This window comes from Passer montanus, unplaced genomic scaffold (genome assembly GCF_014805655.1).
Source record: "Passer montanus isolate IOZ18808 unplaced genomic scaffold, ASM1480565v1 scaffold52, whole genome shotgun sequence".
NCBI lineage: Eukaryota > Metazoa > Chordata > Aves > Passeriformes > Passeridae > Passer > Passer montanus.
The window spans coordinates 1435949-1452026 of NW_024370152.1; the positions used below are offsets into that span (position 1 = coordinate 1435949).

The following is a 16078-nucleotide window of genomic DNA, read 5'->3' on the forward strand; positions in this document are numbered from 1 at the left end:
AGCCATCGTCGTATGATGGGCTGAGCTACAAAGGAAGATGCCAATATTTCTTCATGGAAGGTGCAGGATGCTGGGCACCAAAGAGTGCCATAAGATGCCACAGTATGCTCCTCATACATAAAGAGCATCTTGCTCTTACTGCCAGACTGCATTTGTCTTTCAATCAGACAACTGCTCTTTACAACTTCTTAATGCATGATACTTCAGAGCACTTTACAGCAAGAGCAACAACAGCAACAAAATTATTATTAAAAGGAAAAATAGGGAGAAACAGACTTCAAAAATAATAAAAGCCAAAAATTTTGTCTTAGTGGTTAAATCAGGAAAGTGAAGGCTTATTCACCATGTGTAGCACTTGGGCCTTTGTTAAACGTAGCACATACTCATCTAACCAGCTTTGGCAAGGCAAGGAGTTGTAAAACAGGCACTGAGATGCTGTCATGACCAACAGCTCCCAGAAGCATCATGTGAAAAGCACCAATGATGCACTATGAGGATCCTGCACTCAGAATCCTACAAGCTGCAAGTTAATTATGCAGACAGCTGAACAACAAATTATCAGATTCAAAAGCATAGTACTGAAAGGGAAAAGTGAACACCTGGAATACGGATGAGTTTGTATAACCTGAACCTGCAAATGTGGATTTCTTAGTCAGCTTTAAAATACAGCAGAAGTGTTGCAAAGCTTAATATGGTTAATTGAAGTTAATTATACCTAATTATGTATGTAACATATTGCAGAGAGTTATCTCAAAACAAGTATGTTTAGTAACTACAAACAACACACATAATAGGGAACACTACGATGAGGTATTAAAGAAAAAACATAATAGATAAGCTCAAAAGCAAAAGAGAATGACAACTGTTGAAGAGTTGCAACTGCTCACACCATCCATCTGACAGTACCTGTCAGGGCTGCCCTGGACTCCCTTGTCTCTCTACACTCGCTTGCTGAAAGAAACCCATCACCTTCCTGCTTCCAGCCCTACCCCATGGAGAGCACGCAGGCCTGACCACCCAGCAGGCACAGACCCTCATCACAGACGAGCACTCTGGCACCTGCAGTCCCCACAGGCTAACACAAAATGTCACTGCCAGATGGATCACAGGGACAAAGAGACCAAGAAACACTATTCTGTCTCTGGCAGCAGGTTGCTCCTGCTCTAGGTTACCAAAGGAGACGCAACTGATGGTCTCACAAATGTCTCACAAAAACACTGCCTGTTGTCCTGCATCAGAAAAACTACATATTTGAGCACAGCCCCCTTGACTGGGACTGCCAAGGAAGCAGGCTCAGAGTTGTTCAGATGAGCTTCAGAGAAGGGAAAAAGTAGCAATCAAACCCACCACCAAACGAATTGTTTTACAAAACGTTCATGGTGGGATACCGCACAGGCTTCTGATTTAGCAAGATCCTTATGATGTGAAAGGCAAATCAGACCACACCCTCACTAAAGGTTGGGAGGTTGTTGAGTCCTTGCAGGTTTTCATCCCACCTTGCTTGGCCTTGAGAACTTGCTCAAGACAGATTAGTTCCACATAACCCCAGGAAGATGGTAAGGGAGAGAAGATATTTCAAACCCCCTTACAGAGGCTTGTGGCAATTTGTACCAACATCTCCTATATTTAAGTGTTCACTCACTGTGACTCCTATAGGAAATGGGTTTTATGCACCTAATACCATTCTTTCTTCTCCAAAGCAAAGCTGGACTACATGATGGATTCATATAAATCAGTTTTCCCTAGCTGTCAGCTCCTAGGCTTTAGCTGGACTTTTCCTAGGCAAGGAAAAAGAATTGCCTGTGCAGTACTTCAGCTTTGAAACCTGCAACTTTGTCCAAGGTTTTTTGCCATCAGAGAAGATCACTGCCTTTCAAATGATGGAAAGGATAACTCACGTACAACACAGATCTACAATGAAGATAGTAGGATCAGATGTAGAGAAAGAACTGTAATTCTCTGACATAGCAAATGAATAAAAAATTATCTTGACAACTGAGTAAGGAATTTAAAGAGTCAATAGGCAGGAATTAAAGGATCCAGCAACAGAAATTATGTTCTAAGTGCAGTGATAGGTTCTTTCATGCTTTTGAAAATGAATGCAAGAAACAAAAGTCTGAAATCATGGCAGTGATGGTAAGACCTTAAAAATTTGTAGACATTGACAGCAGATGAGAAGATTAGGCATGAAAAACATCCTTTACAGCATTCCTGAGTATGAAAAAGAATCCCTGACAAAACGCCCCTCAAAGTCAAATAGGAATATGCAGCCATGACCGAGGAAAAGAAAGAAAAGGAGAAGATGGCTGAAGACATATAGGACAGCATAGGTCTTTAGCTCTGGTCAATGCACAGAGCAGAAAACATACAGCAAAGACAGACTTCCTCTAGAGGAATGAGGTACTTCCATTAGAGGTTAGGTACTGCTGGCACCCAGATAATAGAGAATTAAGCAGAAGGAACTGTGTTGGTAAAGAAGAAATGAGCAGAAACCCTAACATGAGAAAGAAGGGCAAAGAGAGGCTTTATGAGGGAACAAACAATATAGAATAGACAGAAAAATATAACAGAGAGAACTGGAAACCAACCTCCAAATGAGAGAGGGGCAGATTTACATAACAAAGGACTCTGGGGGAAAAAAAATCTGTCATCCGAGGGAAAAAAATAAGGTTCTTTGAATAGCGAGAGGCACAATGAAGTTTTCAACAGAGAGAGAGTTTGAAATATCAGAAAGGAAAAAAAATTGAATTACCTTAATGTAATAAAAGAAATTCGGGGAAAAACAGTTAAATAGGAGGAAAGGTCATCAGTGCCCCCAGCTGGCAGCCCCACAGCTGGGTGGAGGACAAAGAATGAGGTGCACTGAGTACAAGTATAGCCTTCTATGGGAAAGATCTGGGTAAAAAGAAATCAAAATTGTAGGATAATTGGGAAAGGACATGCCACTAGAGATGAAGAAGCTGTAATGCCATCATTCAAGGCCTTGGTAAGACCATGAAAGATGCAGCATACTGTCTTGGGTATGTGCTGAGGGATGAAGTCAAACCACAGAGTATAAAGAGTTTTTTAATACAAAGGGAAAAGGAAAAAAAAAAGAACAAGAAAAAGTAATAAGAAAAAAATATCTGGCCTGTTTAGCAAAATGAAATCTCAGAGGGAATATGTTTGCTGTCTATAAATACATCCAGAGAGTAAACATCAGAGAAGGAGAAGAGCCATTTAAGTTAAAGGACAATGTTGGCACAGAACAAATGTGTGCAAGCTGACCATAAAATACACTTAGCACTGAGACAGGCGGTTTCTAATCACCAGAGCTGTCAGGCTCAGCACAGTCTTCCAACAGGCAGGCACAGAATTCTAGAGAAAAGTGGGAGTTGTTCATGGGTGCCATGACAGGGACATGATGTGTGCAAGACCAGCAGCCTTACAAGTTGTCTTATGAAATCCCTTGTGTCCCAGCATTTGCTAACAATTTCCACCCTTTTTTAACTTTAAAATATTTCCAGTAGTGCTGCAGACTCAATACAGTGAGTTTATGTCCTCTGACAAAAGTTTCCCCTTACTAGCCCTTTCAAAGCAGTCCACCAATGTCCCAGGGAATCAAGAAAAGTCCAGTGATACCATGTTTCCCTGGAAAGTCAAGTCCTCCCCCAGCAGCTGCTGCTATGGGCAAGAAGGACAGGGTGTCTGCTGCTCACCGACCGCGGCTCCTTCAGTAGTGCCAGCTTCACTGCCCACTGCCCACCAACCCACACCTACGAGTGTTCTCCATGGGCATGGACAAGGATGCACTTTGATGGGGAGCATTTGCAATTACAAGCTAGGAAAAGACCAGACAAGCAGCTGAGATAGGGTCTGAGACCTCTGGGAGAAACCAGCTGTGACAGGCAGCTAGGACAGCAGTTTTGCTACCAAGCTACAGCAGAAACCACAGGTCAACCACAAAAGCAAAAATCTGTAGGCATTATTCAGGCAACAGCCACGCTGAGCCCTGAGACAGCAGGGAGGTACTTCCTAGGCTATAGATCAGTGTAGATCTACACGAAGGCAGACTCGCCATGCTCTTTGCATTCAAGGAGAATGCTCTTTGCATTCCCATACAGCCAGATTATTCTGTGTAAGCCTTGTCTCAACATCCAGCCCAAGAAGTCATGATGCAAGTGAGCCACACCTTCCTAGCATGACTTTTGCTTACAGGGAAGTCCCAGGTAGGAGAATTATTTCCCTATTATTCTGATTGAAGAAGATCTTAATGTACACTTTCCCAGTATCACAACTCTTGCTGGAGTTGTCTCCCCGTCCACCCCTGCCTTGAAATTTCTTTCTGTAGAAAATTCAAGGTTATTTAGGCTAAAAGGGAAGCACCCCAATAGGAAACAAAGTTTAGTAAAGCACTCAATAGAAGGTGACTTCTAGTCCCTCCTTCAGGAGCAAATTATGCCCCTGATATTAATCAGTCACTGAATGAAATGCAATTTAGGCGCACAGAAATTCAGAAGTACAGCATCTTTTGAGGACAGTCTCCTCTAAGACAAAGTAGTACCAGCAGAGGGTTCTCAAGTCCAGTACCTAAATTTTGGACCTGGGCAGGTGAGACTTTCTTGAATAGGTGAGCAGCATCTGATCCATCTCAACTTTCCTTGTGCACACACCCTCCCCTCAGATGCAAACAGGTTCCTTGTCTCAAAAGATGAGAGAGTATAGTGTCAAATTAGAGGACACTGAGCTAAGTAACCCTTTTCTCCCAAATTAGGAAACTAGCTCCCTTCCCCCTAAACCTGGAATAAACCCTGCTGTGCTGATTTTGGTTTGGATAGAGTTAATTTTCATCATAGTGTCAAATATGGGGCTGTGTTTCAGATTTGTCCTGAACACAGGGTTGATAATTCAGAGATGTGTTTGTTATTGCTGAGCAAGGCTTACACAGAACCAAAACCTTTTCTGCTTTTCATACTGCCAGGCTGGAGAAGGTGGGGGTGCCTGGGAGTTTGTGAGGAGACACAGTCTGGGCTGATCACTCAAACTGACCAAAGGGATATTTCAGACCATTTCACATCATGCTCAACATTTAAAGTGGGGGGGAAGAAGGAGGAGGGAAGAAGGAGGAAGAGTGGGACACATTTGGAGTGATGGTGCTTGTCTTCTCAAGTCACTGTCAAGTGTGATGGGGCCCTGTTTTCCTGAAGATGCCTGAACACCTACCTTCCCATGGGAATTGGTGAATTAATTCCCTAGTTTTCTTTCCTTGTGGGTGCAGCTATTCCTTTCCCCATTAAATGATCTTTATATCAACCCACAAGTTTTCTACCTTTTGCCCTTCCAGTTCTCTTCCCATTCCCAACGGTGGCGGAGTGAGACAGTTGACTGCATGGTGCTTGGTTGCTGGCTGGGCTTAAGCCACAAAACCATATGGACCTTTCAAACTTCTTAATGTCTTTATTAGCACACTCGTTTTTCAGCAGAAGACAAAGCACAGGTGCATGATTGCTGCTCAGGTCCTATGCTGAAGGCCTAACTAGAAGCTAAGAGATATGTCTGTCTTAAGCCTTTGTACAGCACTGATCTCAAAGATATGGGAATGTATCAAATATGCAGACTGAACTGAAATACTAAAGAGAAACACACTTCAAAATAATCTGAGAGCCCAAAGTGAAGGACTTTGAGACACTTTTTGCCTGGCAAAGTGTTCAGCAATCTTTTGTGATCAACTTAACAGCTTCCTAGAACCTACACAACAAAATACCACCTAGGTCCCACCATTAGAACAGTAGCTAGGAAACCATTAATTTCCCAAAAATTTGCCATAATTTAACAATTTTGTGACATAAGTAAAGAAGTCCTTGTTTAAATAATGTATCAAATAGTATCAAATAGTCCCAGAGACACACCTGCTACTGGTCCCTTCCAACCTAAATTACACCATGATCTTAGAGTACAAACCAGCTTGTTGTTCTTATAACACTAACTTCTCAAACATTTCTTCCCTAATTCCAAAACTCCTAGCACTAACAGCTTCCAGGAAAGCCTTACATGTTCAGCTTCTAGCATAGGCTTTTCTTTCTCTATTTTAAATCCTTATATTATCTTCCCAAACTCTCTGAAATGACACCCATTGAAGCAGGATTTACAGATGTTTTTTCATCAGGGCCCAATGACCAGTTAGGTCCAGACTTTTAGCCTTATGTAGGTCCTTTTCTAGCATGTGTTCTCCACAAATTCCCTACAGAGATGAGTCTTTCCCATAAAATACTGTGAAAATTAGAAAACAGCAGGCCTCTAGTGCACAGAAATATGCTTGTGGACCTCGTAAATGGGAAAGAGGAAGAGCTGGAAAGAAGAAGAACCAGAAAGAAATACGATGGGTTTCACCTTCAGAGTTTCGAATTTCTAATTTCTAATGTATTCTTAGTAACTGTGTGTACAGCAATTTTTGCAAGGAATTTTACAGTCCATAATGTCCCCTATGGAAACAGGAAAAAAAAATAAAAGGAAGAAGTAGTAGGAAACAGAATAAGTCATGGTAGGTTACACAGTCATCATGACTGAATAGTTAAAGCTATGGCAACCGTTTATCAAACTGGCACAGAAATAACAACACATATATCTTATCATAAACACAGTGTGGGAGAAGAGGCAGACAATAAAAAAATGCAATGCATTTTGGTGGCATAAGCTGAAGATCTCCATCTATTTTACAAGCACACATTTTAGCTTCAAGCCCAGAGTGCAATTAATTAATAGCTCTGTTGTCCTTTGTGCCACCGAGTCACCACAAAAAGTTAAGAGGCTGATCTGTACTGTACTGAAAACATCCAGCTCCACGCACAGTAAGCAAAGCAAGCCTGCCCAGTTGGTCATGGCAGTGCCCACTCCCAGCAAGGTACCCAACCTAACAAGCAGAGCTCCCTCAGCTCCCCTGTGAGCCAAAATAAACTTTGAACCAAAGATCTCCTACCATTCTTTGGAGACAGGAACTGGCCATAAATGACTACCACTGCAACGCACAGAAAGCCCAACTATGACTGTGAAAGAGGCTGTTGAGAATATATGTTCCGGGCTGGTGCTATTCTACAAAACCTTATACACTTGCTTCAAAACCCACCAGAATACCTCTTGAAAACAACTTATAAACTTTGGAAAATTAAAACATGACTAGTAAAGTTTAGTGATAAAATAGCTGCCAGGGACTCAAAAGTACCTGCAATGACTAATGACTGATTAATGACTGATGTCTGTCAAGGCCGAGTGGCTTGCAGATCTCCCATTTTTGTTGCACAAAGATACTCTTTTTTTTTGAGCAGACAGACCTGATTGAGGAATTAGACAAACAGATCAGCTGTGAATGTGCAAAAGGGCATCCTAACTGTACTGGAAAGGGCCACTAGCTAGGACTGAGGTGATCAGCATTATCCACTGAAGAACTCTTCAGTGACTTTTATTTGCAATAGTGGGTCAGCCCTTCTTTTTACAGTAATGACAATTCATCCATCAAAAAATCATTCAGTATAGGTATATAGCTGTTTTATAGAGTCTTATGTCTATTATTATTAATGTACTAACATCATTACAATGTTTTTAGACCTGTTATCCAGAGAAGATGATCTTCAATGCACAGGATATGCTAATGACCATACTCTGTGTGCATGTGTATCTGTATGTGTGTGTTTAAAAAGCATCCTGTTACTGAAAATGTGTAACAGTGCAAAGCTGTAAACAAAAAACTGGGCTAATTCAGAGTGGCAGCGAAACACAGGAAGTTTATGAATAAATAACATGTGGTGAAACAAGTTGGCAGTGAAACTTCTGGCTTTGCATTTTGAACATGGTGCTTAGAAGACAAAGAAGCATTTTGAGAAGAAGCAAGTAAGATCTGGAAAAGGTTAACAGCAGCAAGCTGCTCCACAGGAGGAATGAAAAGGTACAGCAGAATTATTAATTACATTGTTAACTTTGTGTGTTAGCCTGGCCTGTCACAACGCACAGCTTTGTGGGATGCAAAGATCAGTCTCCTACCACAAACACAGGGAGGAAAAGATCCTTTCTTTAGAAGATGACATTCAAAATGAGAAAGACTAAACACCAGAAACAGCTGTAGAAACACCTAAAGAACCATGCTGGAGAAGCCTTGCTGACTACTTCTCGCAGTTGCCAAAACGAGAAGGAAAGGAACACAAAGAAACACTTTGTACAAAAAAGAAACAATTTGCCACAAGTAGAAAGTTTGCTTTTTCTACTCTAACCATTGCAAGTTAAAGACTGATTAATAAATTGATGCATAAAGGCTTAGAACTTTTCTTACTTTTGCATTTATTTAGTGTTAAATTAATCTTCTCGCCATTCACAATAATTTTTTCATTTTTTTAACGCCTTAACAATCAAGTTATACAAATCACACATTTCCCCCACATGTAAGTTTATGTTGTGTGTCAGGGAGTAAGGTACTTTGCCCATTCTACAGATAATTAGTTCATTAAGTGTTTACTCCCCACTAACTACATCTCCTCATCCTCCACACAGAGTGTGTCTACCAGGGTTCTCTGGATTTGAGTTTACATGTGCTTTCTCTGGTTGTAATGTTTACATATGTTTTCTGAAGCAGTATTTTGATGCTCAATAGAGATCTCAAGAGGTGCATACTATAATTTATAAAATCCTGTGTGTCCTCTATGCATTCACGTTTAGAGTGATGAGGTGAGTTCTTTTCCAGACACCTGAAGATCTTCCCCAGCCATCCAGGCACTCACCACAAGCAGAGCCAAAGTCACAGATCCTACAGCAGAATCTTCACATGACCACAGATCAGCAGGCCAACACACTCAGTCCTCAGTGTAAGGGAAAAGATGGGAAGGGTTGAGGATGACTGGGGTTCACATACCCAGCCACTCCCTTCTCAAGGGACACAAGAAGGCTGGTCAGGACATTTGTGTTTTCTCACATACTCATGGCTCCAAAAGCGTTCCTTTTTTGAACAGGACAGAGAAAGCAAAATTCCCTTGCCTGTGTGGTCCTACGGAGCAGGATGGCACATCCCTTAGATACTTTTGGATACGGAGCCAATGATACTTCTGGACACTGCAACCTTTAGAGAGCTGTGCAGCAAGCAGGACAGCCTCCCACCAAGTGTCCCTGGCAGGAGCACTGCCCCATGCAGGGCCCATGCTTCTCTCGGGGAGAAGCAGCTGACGCAAAGGAGACTTGTGCCCGTCTGCCCGGGATTACAGCTGGGTGCTGTTGCTCCTCAGGGAGGTGCCAAGAGGGCCCACCCCGACGGGACGGAGGGAGCAAGGTCGCATCTCTGCAGAAAGCTAAAAAGCTGCTAATGCCACACACGCCCCTCCTGCCACCAACAGGTGCATTTGCGCTGCTGGAAGAGAAAACGATTTGGAAAACTGCTTTTTCTCTCTCGCTTGCTCCCCTGAATGCTAATCAGCGGCGCCGGCTAAAAATACCCAGCAAGGCTGGCGTGCGCACGGCAGATAGGGAAAATGGGGGAGCTGAAAGGCTACAGCTTCCCGGAAGAAAAAGGGACTGGCGAAGAAGAACCTTCCTCAAGACCCCCTTGCCGGACTTGCCCGCTCCGAGGCTGAAGTTCAAGCCTCTTCTTCCCAAGGCCACTGCAGGTTCTCCCCAAGGAGTCGCCGGGCCACCATCTACCGGGGCAACTGGCGGCACCACCCCCAGGCAGGCTTCCGCCCCCGGTGCTGCAGCCGCTCCCGGACGGGGCGTCCCGAGGGTGCTGCCGTGGCCATTCGTCCCTCGAGCCCCGCCGCCCACGGGGTGCAATCCCACGGGGTGCAATCCCACAGGGCTTCACCGGCGGTGCACGAAACAAAGAGGGCTGCTGGGGGCCGCCGCCCCCGCCGGCACGGCGAACCCGCGCCGGGCAGCGCGGCGTGGGGGGCTCGGTCCACTCGCTCGCTGCATCACAGCCGCCGACAGACCGCAACGCGGTCACAGCGATGCACGGCGGCTCGCCGGCATCCTGGAGACCGCAAGAGCTAAGAAATAAATAAATAAAATTAAGAGAAGGCAGGAACACAAGAGGAGACAGGCAGAAGCCCTCGGCAACGGAACCCGCGGGGGTGTTCAAGCCCCCGCCGCCCCCTGCCCGAGCTGCGCGTCCGCCGCCGCGGGGCCGGGGGGGGCCGCGGGAGGAGGATGAGGCGGACGGCGGGGCGGCGGCGGCGGCGGCGGCGCGGAGGATGAAGTGGAGCGTGCGGGGAGCCTGCGCCGCGCTCTCCAGCTGCCTCCTGCTCGCCTGCGCCCTCAGCGCCGCCGCCGTGGGCCTCAAGTGCTTCTCGCTGGGCTCCGAGCTCAAGGGCGAGCCCTTCCGCCTGGGCACCGCCGCCGGCGCCTTCTACTCGGGGCTGCTGCTGGCCGCCGGCCTCTCGCTGCTCGCCGCTGCGCTGCTCTGCTGTCGCCCGCCCGACGAGGCGCCCGTGGCGCCGGCTCCGGCACCGGCCCCAGCGCCGGCACCGGCACCGGCTTCTGCTTTGGCCCCGGGCGGGGACCCGGACCCGGTGAGCGGAGGCCCCGGCGGGGCGGAGGCGGCGGCCGCGCCGTCGGGGCCGGTGGAGAAGGCGTCGCCCGGGGGGCGGCAGAACTTCCTGCTTCTGGGGGTGCTGGTGTTCATGCTGGGCGTGCTGAGCGCCTTCGCCGGCGCCGTCATCGACGGCGACACCGTGTCGCTGGTGGAGAGGAAGTACTCGCACTATTGCCTGCTGCAGCCCGGCGGCGCGGCCCGCCCGCGGAGCGGACCCGCGGCCCCCGACGGCACCGCCGCGGCGCTCCGCTGCCAGAAGCTGCGGGACTACCAGCAAGGCTTGGTACTCTCCACCGTTTTCAACGCGCTGGAGTGTCTCCTGGGCCTGCTTAACCTGCTTCTTGTCAAGAACTACAAGGCCGCGCAGCAGCGCGGACGGAGGCGGCGGCGGCGGAGAGCGGCCCCGGCGGCGGCGGCGGCGGCGGGCGGCGGGCGCCGCGCCACAGCCAGGGCTCCCTCTTCTCCGGCGGCGAGCCCGAGCTCAGCCCCGGGGATTGCCCCTTCCAGGCCGTCTCCTACATCAACGTGGGCGTCTTCCACGTCTTCGGGCGGAGGGGCGGCGGCGGTGGGCGGCGGGCGCCGCGCCACAGCCAGGGCTCCCTCTTCTCCGGCGGCGAGCCCGAGCTCAGCCCCGGGGATTGCCCCTTCCAGGCCGTCTCCTACATCAACGTGGGCGTCTTCCACGTCTTCGACGAGGCCGGCGTGGAGGTGCACTGTGGCGGACATCCCTCCGTCGAGCTGCCCGGCTACTCGCCCATGGACCCCGAGCTCAACGCCTCCTATCCCTACTGCTACCCTCTGCCCAGCGAGCAGCCCCCCGCCTACGAGGAGATCTACCCCGGGGAGCCCTGCGCTCACGGCACTTAGCGCCGACCGCCGCCGGGACGCCCGGCTCCCCGCCCGGCCCCCGGACCGCCGTGGCAGCCGCGGGGCTCGGGGACAGCTCTCGCACCACCGACGGGATGGTCCCGCCGTCGCGGGCGCAGCGGGACACAGGCGGCGTGCCGCCGTGCCTCTGGCTCTGCGGAAGCTTCTCCTCCCTCCCTCCCTGCTCTCTTCTTCCTTCCCCCCCTTCCCTCCCCTACACCGACCCTTCGTCCGCCGGCGGCTGAATTTTCCGAGGGCTGCGCAAGAAACGCCTAAGGGTTGGTTCCTCCCGTCGCTTCTCCTCTGTAGCCAAGTTTAGTTCCCTTCAAGTGATTCATCAGTCTCCAGCTTTAGCAGTCCAGAGTTACCCATTTATGATAACCAGCCAGTGTAAGGAAAAGGTGTCATGAAGCTTCTTTACCTCTCAAAAGAGCTAAATTTCTAAACAACGCAGAGACATTTGTGTCACGTTTACTAGAGGTGTATTGGGGATCTTTAACGTTTACACTACTCCTTGGGAGAATTGAGTTCTGTTTTAAGATTTAGTGAGTTAAAACATTCGTTGGTCTTGTAAGATGCACATTGAGAAAAACCTGCACTTTGAAAAAGAAACAGGAAAAAATCAACAACGTTTTTGTACACTAACGTGCCTGCTTTTGTTGATAACTTCTTACTGTAAAAGCTTTCAGAAGTCTATAGTGAAAATGTTTGGTAAATTCACTGCAGTTTAAAATTGATGATTAGTTCCTTTACTAAAATAACTGAGATGTTGCTAGGATATGGCAGTTAAAAAGGAAGTCCAAATGTAGTACACATTCCTTTTTGTAAACAGGTTCTGTGTTTTTAATGCAAGGCAGGATTTCTTTTTGTTTTGCACAGGTGAAGGATATAATTCTATTTTGTACAACTACATGGTTTACCTTGTAAAGAGTTCCATTTTACCTGTTACAATTCATCAATCTGGTAAGCTTGAATATTAAAAGTTTTATTTGAAAAATATATATATTGTAAACAGCCTTAACTGGTGCAGTAGTCACAGTTTTAAAGGATAAAAATATATATAAACCATCCTGGAAGACATCTTCCAAATGTGTTTTCAAAACAGTATTTATACTCCTATTTTAAAGCAAGGATTTTGTTTGTTTGTTTGTTTTGTTTGTTTATTTAAAGAAAGGCCAGTCTAATTTCTGAAAAGGGGGAGGGGGAAAGTGATGGGATCGGATGCTGTTAACTCTTCATGAACTTCGAGGTATTAAAAAGGGTTTCTGCAAAGAGAAGAAGTGCTAAATTCTCCTTTTTGGATTCTGCTGTGGAATGCCAGTACCAGATAGTATAAAAAAGTGCTAATTAAAGAGAATCTGATGCAGCATATTTTATTACATGATTTGAGAACAGACAACGGTTTGATTTCATGTTGCACGAAGAACTAAATAGCAACTCTCCTGGTTGCATTTGGTTCAATAACCCCTCCTCCAGTCAAGAAGTATTACAATTGAAATGAGGCATTAGAAAACAACCTTTTTGTTAATCCTGTGTTTGGAGCCTGCTGCATAATGCCAGTGTATCAGCTACCCAGGGGCTGGGGGGGCTGGGGGGAAGGAGAAAGGGAAGGGGAGACAGAGTGGAGAGGGAGTTGAGTATGCAAAGTTACAGTCTATTTCTGTGGTTCATGGAAAATTATTTTGAACTTTTTAGCTGCAGAGAGGCTGACGTAATTTGCAGCCTTAGAACTGGAGCGAGAGATTTGATTCTAAAATATTCAGAAAACCTCTGCACTGTTGTTTTCTAAAATGTTTTGACTTGCACACTTTGTATAATCTAAAATGCAGAATGCCTGAAAAGTCTTCAAGTTGCAAACTGATGTCTGTGAAGCTCACATTTAAATCTCTAGTCTAGAGAAGAGAGTGAAAAGCAGCAGTTGCCAATTTGTCAAGTAGTTCTAAATAGCAGAAATTTAAAATAGAGCTCCTTTTGGCCAGCAGATTTCCTGGTGTGGAATGCCAGTCTAAAACATATGCCCTAGCTAGGTCCTATTTTAGTACTGAAGATTGGTTTTGTGCTGCCTCTCTGCAGATGCACCTCCTTAACCCCTTATGGGAAAGTGAGAAGTCCAGTAATCTTTGCCTGTAATATTGATTTAGGCACAAGACCAATTCCATAGCATACTTCATTGCTCATACAAACAAGATTTTGCAAAATGAGTAACTAAAAGCAGGGAAACTAGATTCTTATGTAGGTCTCCAATTGAATGAGTTTATGAGACAGCATAGTACCTGATACTGAGTTAAATGGGAACTGCTAGATTGCAGAGTGATTTTGAAAAACAGACAAACCAGCTAGGTGCCTAAATACAGATGCAGATGCGTAATAATAGTTGTTGGTTTTTTAAAAATTGGCTACATACTCTGTAGTTCATGGAAGTTGTATCCTAGTCTTACTTAAGGAATTGATTTTTGTCATAAAAAGACGGCATTTTGCTTAAGATAGTTATTTTAGGAATTATTAACTAGACAATTCTGAAACTCCAGATGTTCCAAAGATCAGTGCTCAGGGAAATAAATGGAAAGTCAAGAAAGCTACCTATTATGCTCAATTGTTTAAATGTAAACAATTTTAAACTATGGATTTTTAAGATTGTTAAAGTCATAACTTTTTTTTGTATGTATGTGTGTGTACATGCCTGTGTAAGTGTGTTTGTGTTTTATTTAAGTCTTTTCAGGATGCCAATTAATTAGAATATTTATTTGCAGCTCAGTTTTTGTTCCCAAATTTCTCCTTTTCTTCATTTGGGCTTTTATCCCTGGAATAGTTTAATTTAGTGGTGGACAGATTGCCAGAATAATGTCCAAGTCAGACTCCCACAGAAGCCAGTAGGCGTTGTTTCATTGACTTCAGTGGATCTGGGCACAAATGATATGTAACACCTACTCTAAATAATCTTCAAAGTAATCTCGATTTTCTGGCATGACAGGATGCAGCAGTGGCATATTATTTCTCAGTTATTTGTGATTTCTATGGATAGCAGTATTAAGGGAGGTCACCTATGGTGTTATACACATGTTTTTAAAAGCAGGAAAAGAAATTGGCAGGCAAATTGACCAAACAAGCCATGTTTTATTAAAGATGGTATATCAGTGTTTCAGGTGTCTGGTGACTAACTTTTCTGACAAAACACGAAACACCACACAAATTTATTTCTCAGTGAGAAGAAACTTATAAATACAGGATATGAGATGAAGCTTCACAGGCATGATTGCAGTATTGTGAAGCTGTTTTTAGTAAACCTGAGTCATCATTCTATCTTCTGAGCAATAATGTTAGAGTGTATAAACTATACTGTGCCAAAATTGAAAATAGGCTGGTGTGGGAAGCACTGGAGCTTAGGTTAATTACCTGAGAGAACTCATACTGTCCCTTAATTTCCCATTCTCCATCACAGGATTGTCAAGGTGAATGCAAACCTGATCAGTTCCTGTCACTGAAGGGTGATAAATGCAAGGCTTCTGCCTTAAGTGGCAAAACCACGGAGAAGGGAAGAGAAACATGTATGTGCTATCAAATATCCATTTTGCCTACCTGAAGTAATGACAAGACTTATTTTTGCCTTGTGGCATGTTGTTTTATTTGCTTCCAGCTTTACTCACATCTGTTCAAAGGGAGGGAAGAATAGGCTCACTAGTACTGTTTTGGTCACAGTGAAGTACTGATTTAGTAGCAAACTGCTCTCAGCATTCGTGTTCCTTCTGCAGGTAATAGTAGCTAGTCAAGGTCTGAAACCGTGGAAAATCAAGTCTGCTGTCTTTGATGAGAGAAGATTTGCCTTTATGTGGAAAAAATTTATTCCCACCAGCCTATTAGCAATTCACATGAATTATTTTCACACTCCAACATCCTTGCTTAAATCTTACTTATACTTTGCATTGTAATTGACAGACAGAATATACATTAATCTAAAAACAGGAAAAAATTATGTTAGAGGGAAATTGTATTAAAGTAGTACAGATTTTACTCAAAGTTTGATTTCACTGTAGGACTTCTTTGGTTCACCAAAAAGTGCTATGGCGGCTGGTATAACTTAGATATATTTCAGACATACTGTTTAATAATCAGAAAAGGTTTCTGAATGTTCACATGAGAATGGCAATCTGTTTCTGCTTTTGGATGTAGTACATATGAAAACCTTTTCTTCATTTGCCATTTAATCCAAGATTGATCCTCAAGAAAATGTCAGTAATTGATCTTGTAACTTTAGGATCAATAAAATAAGTTTTAAAGCACAGCATATCCTATAAGAAAAGCCTAATGCTCTTCATTTCATATTCTTTATTGTCTTAGGTGGATGTCTAATAATAAGAACAACTGAAACTAGTATTTAGTTACCACTTTCATTACAAAAACTTGGTTTTCAGATATTTACAACTGTTATAAGTGGAACCATAGTATAAAATTCTAGGTTTTACCATGAAGTTGAGTCTGTTTCCATAAGTCAGGTATTTCTCAGTTACAAGATGTTCAAATATTTTGGATAAATTCTGCTGGTAAAAATCTGATCATTTTGTATGATGGCACTCTATACATGTGCTAGAGTTACCTCTCCTTAATACAGGCACATATTTCCAATTAAAATGCATAAGGGTAAGACTCAAATTTGTCATGATCACTGTCCAG

The 16078-nt window shown here is 44.7% G+C and overlaps 1 protein-coding gene across 2 annotated transcripts; it reads left to right on the forward strand.

The window, feature by feature from the left end:
- Window positions 1-10121: 10121 nt before the first annotated feature.
- Window positions 10122-15692, forward strand: TMEM271 (transmembrane protein 271). 2 transcript variants are annotated; one of them, XM_039724180.1, is made up of 2 exons: window positions 10122-11058; window positions 11203-15692. In XM_039724180.1, exons 1-2 carry the CDS (start codon window positions 10203-10205, stop codon window positions 11727-11729), a joined length of 1383 nt encoding a protein of 460 aa, XP_039580114.1. In that variant the 5' UTR covers window positions 10122-10202; the 3' UTR covers window positions 11730-15692. The 2 variants fall into 2 exon arrangements, with proteins under 2 accessions (XP_039580114.1, XP_039580115.1); XM_039724181.1 differs by having other exon boundaries at window positions 10122-10995; window positions 11097-11559.
- Window positions 15693-16078: the final 386 nt, after the last annotated feature.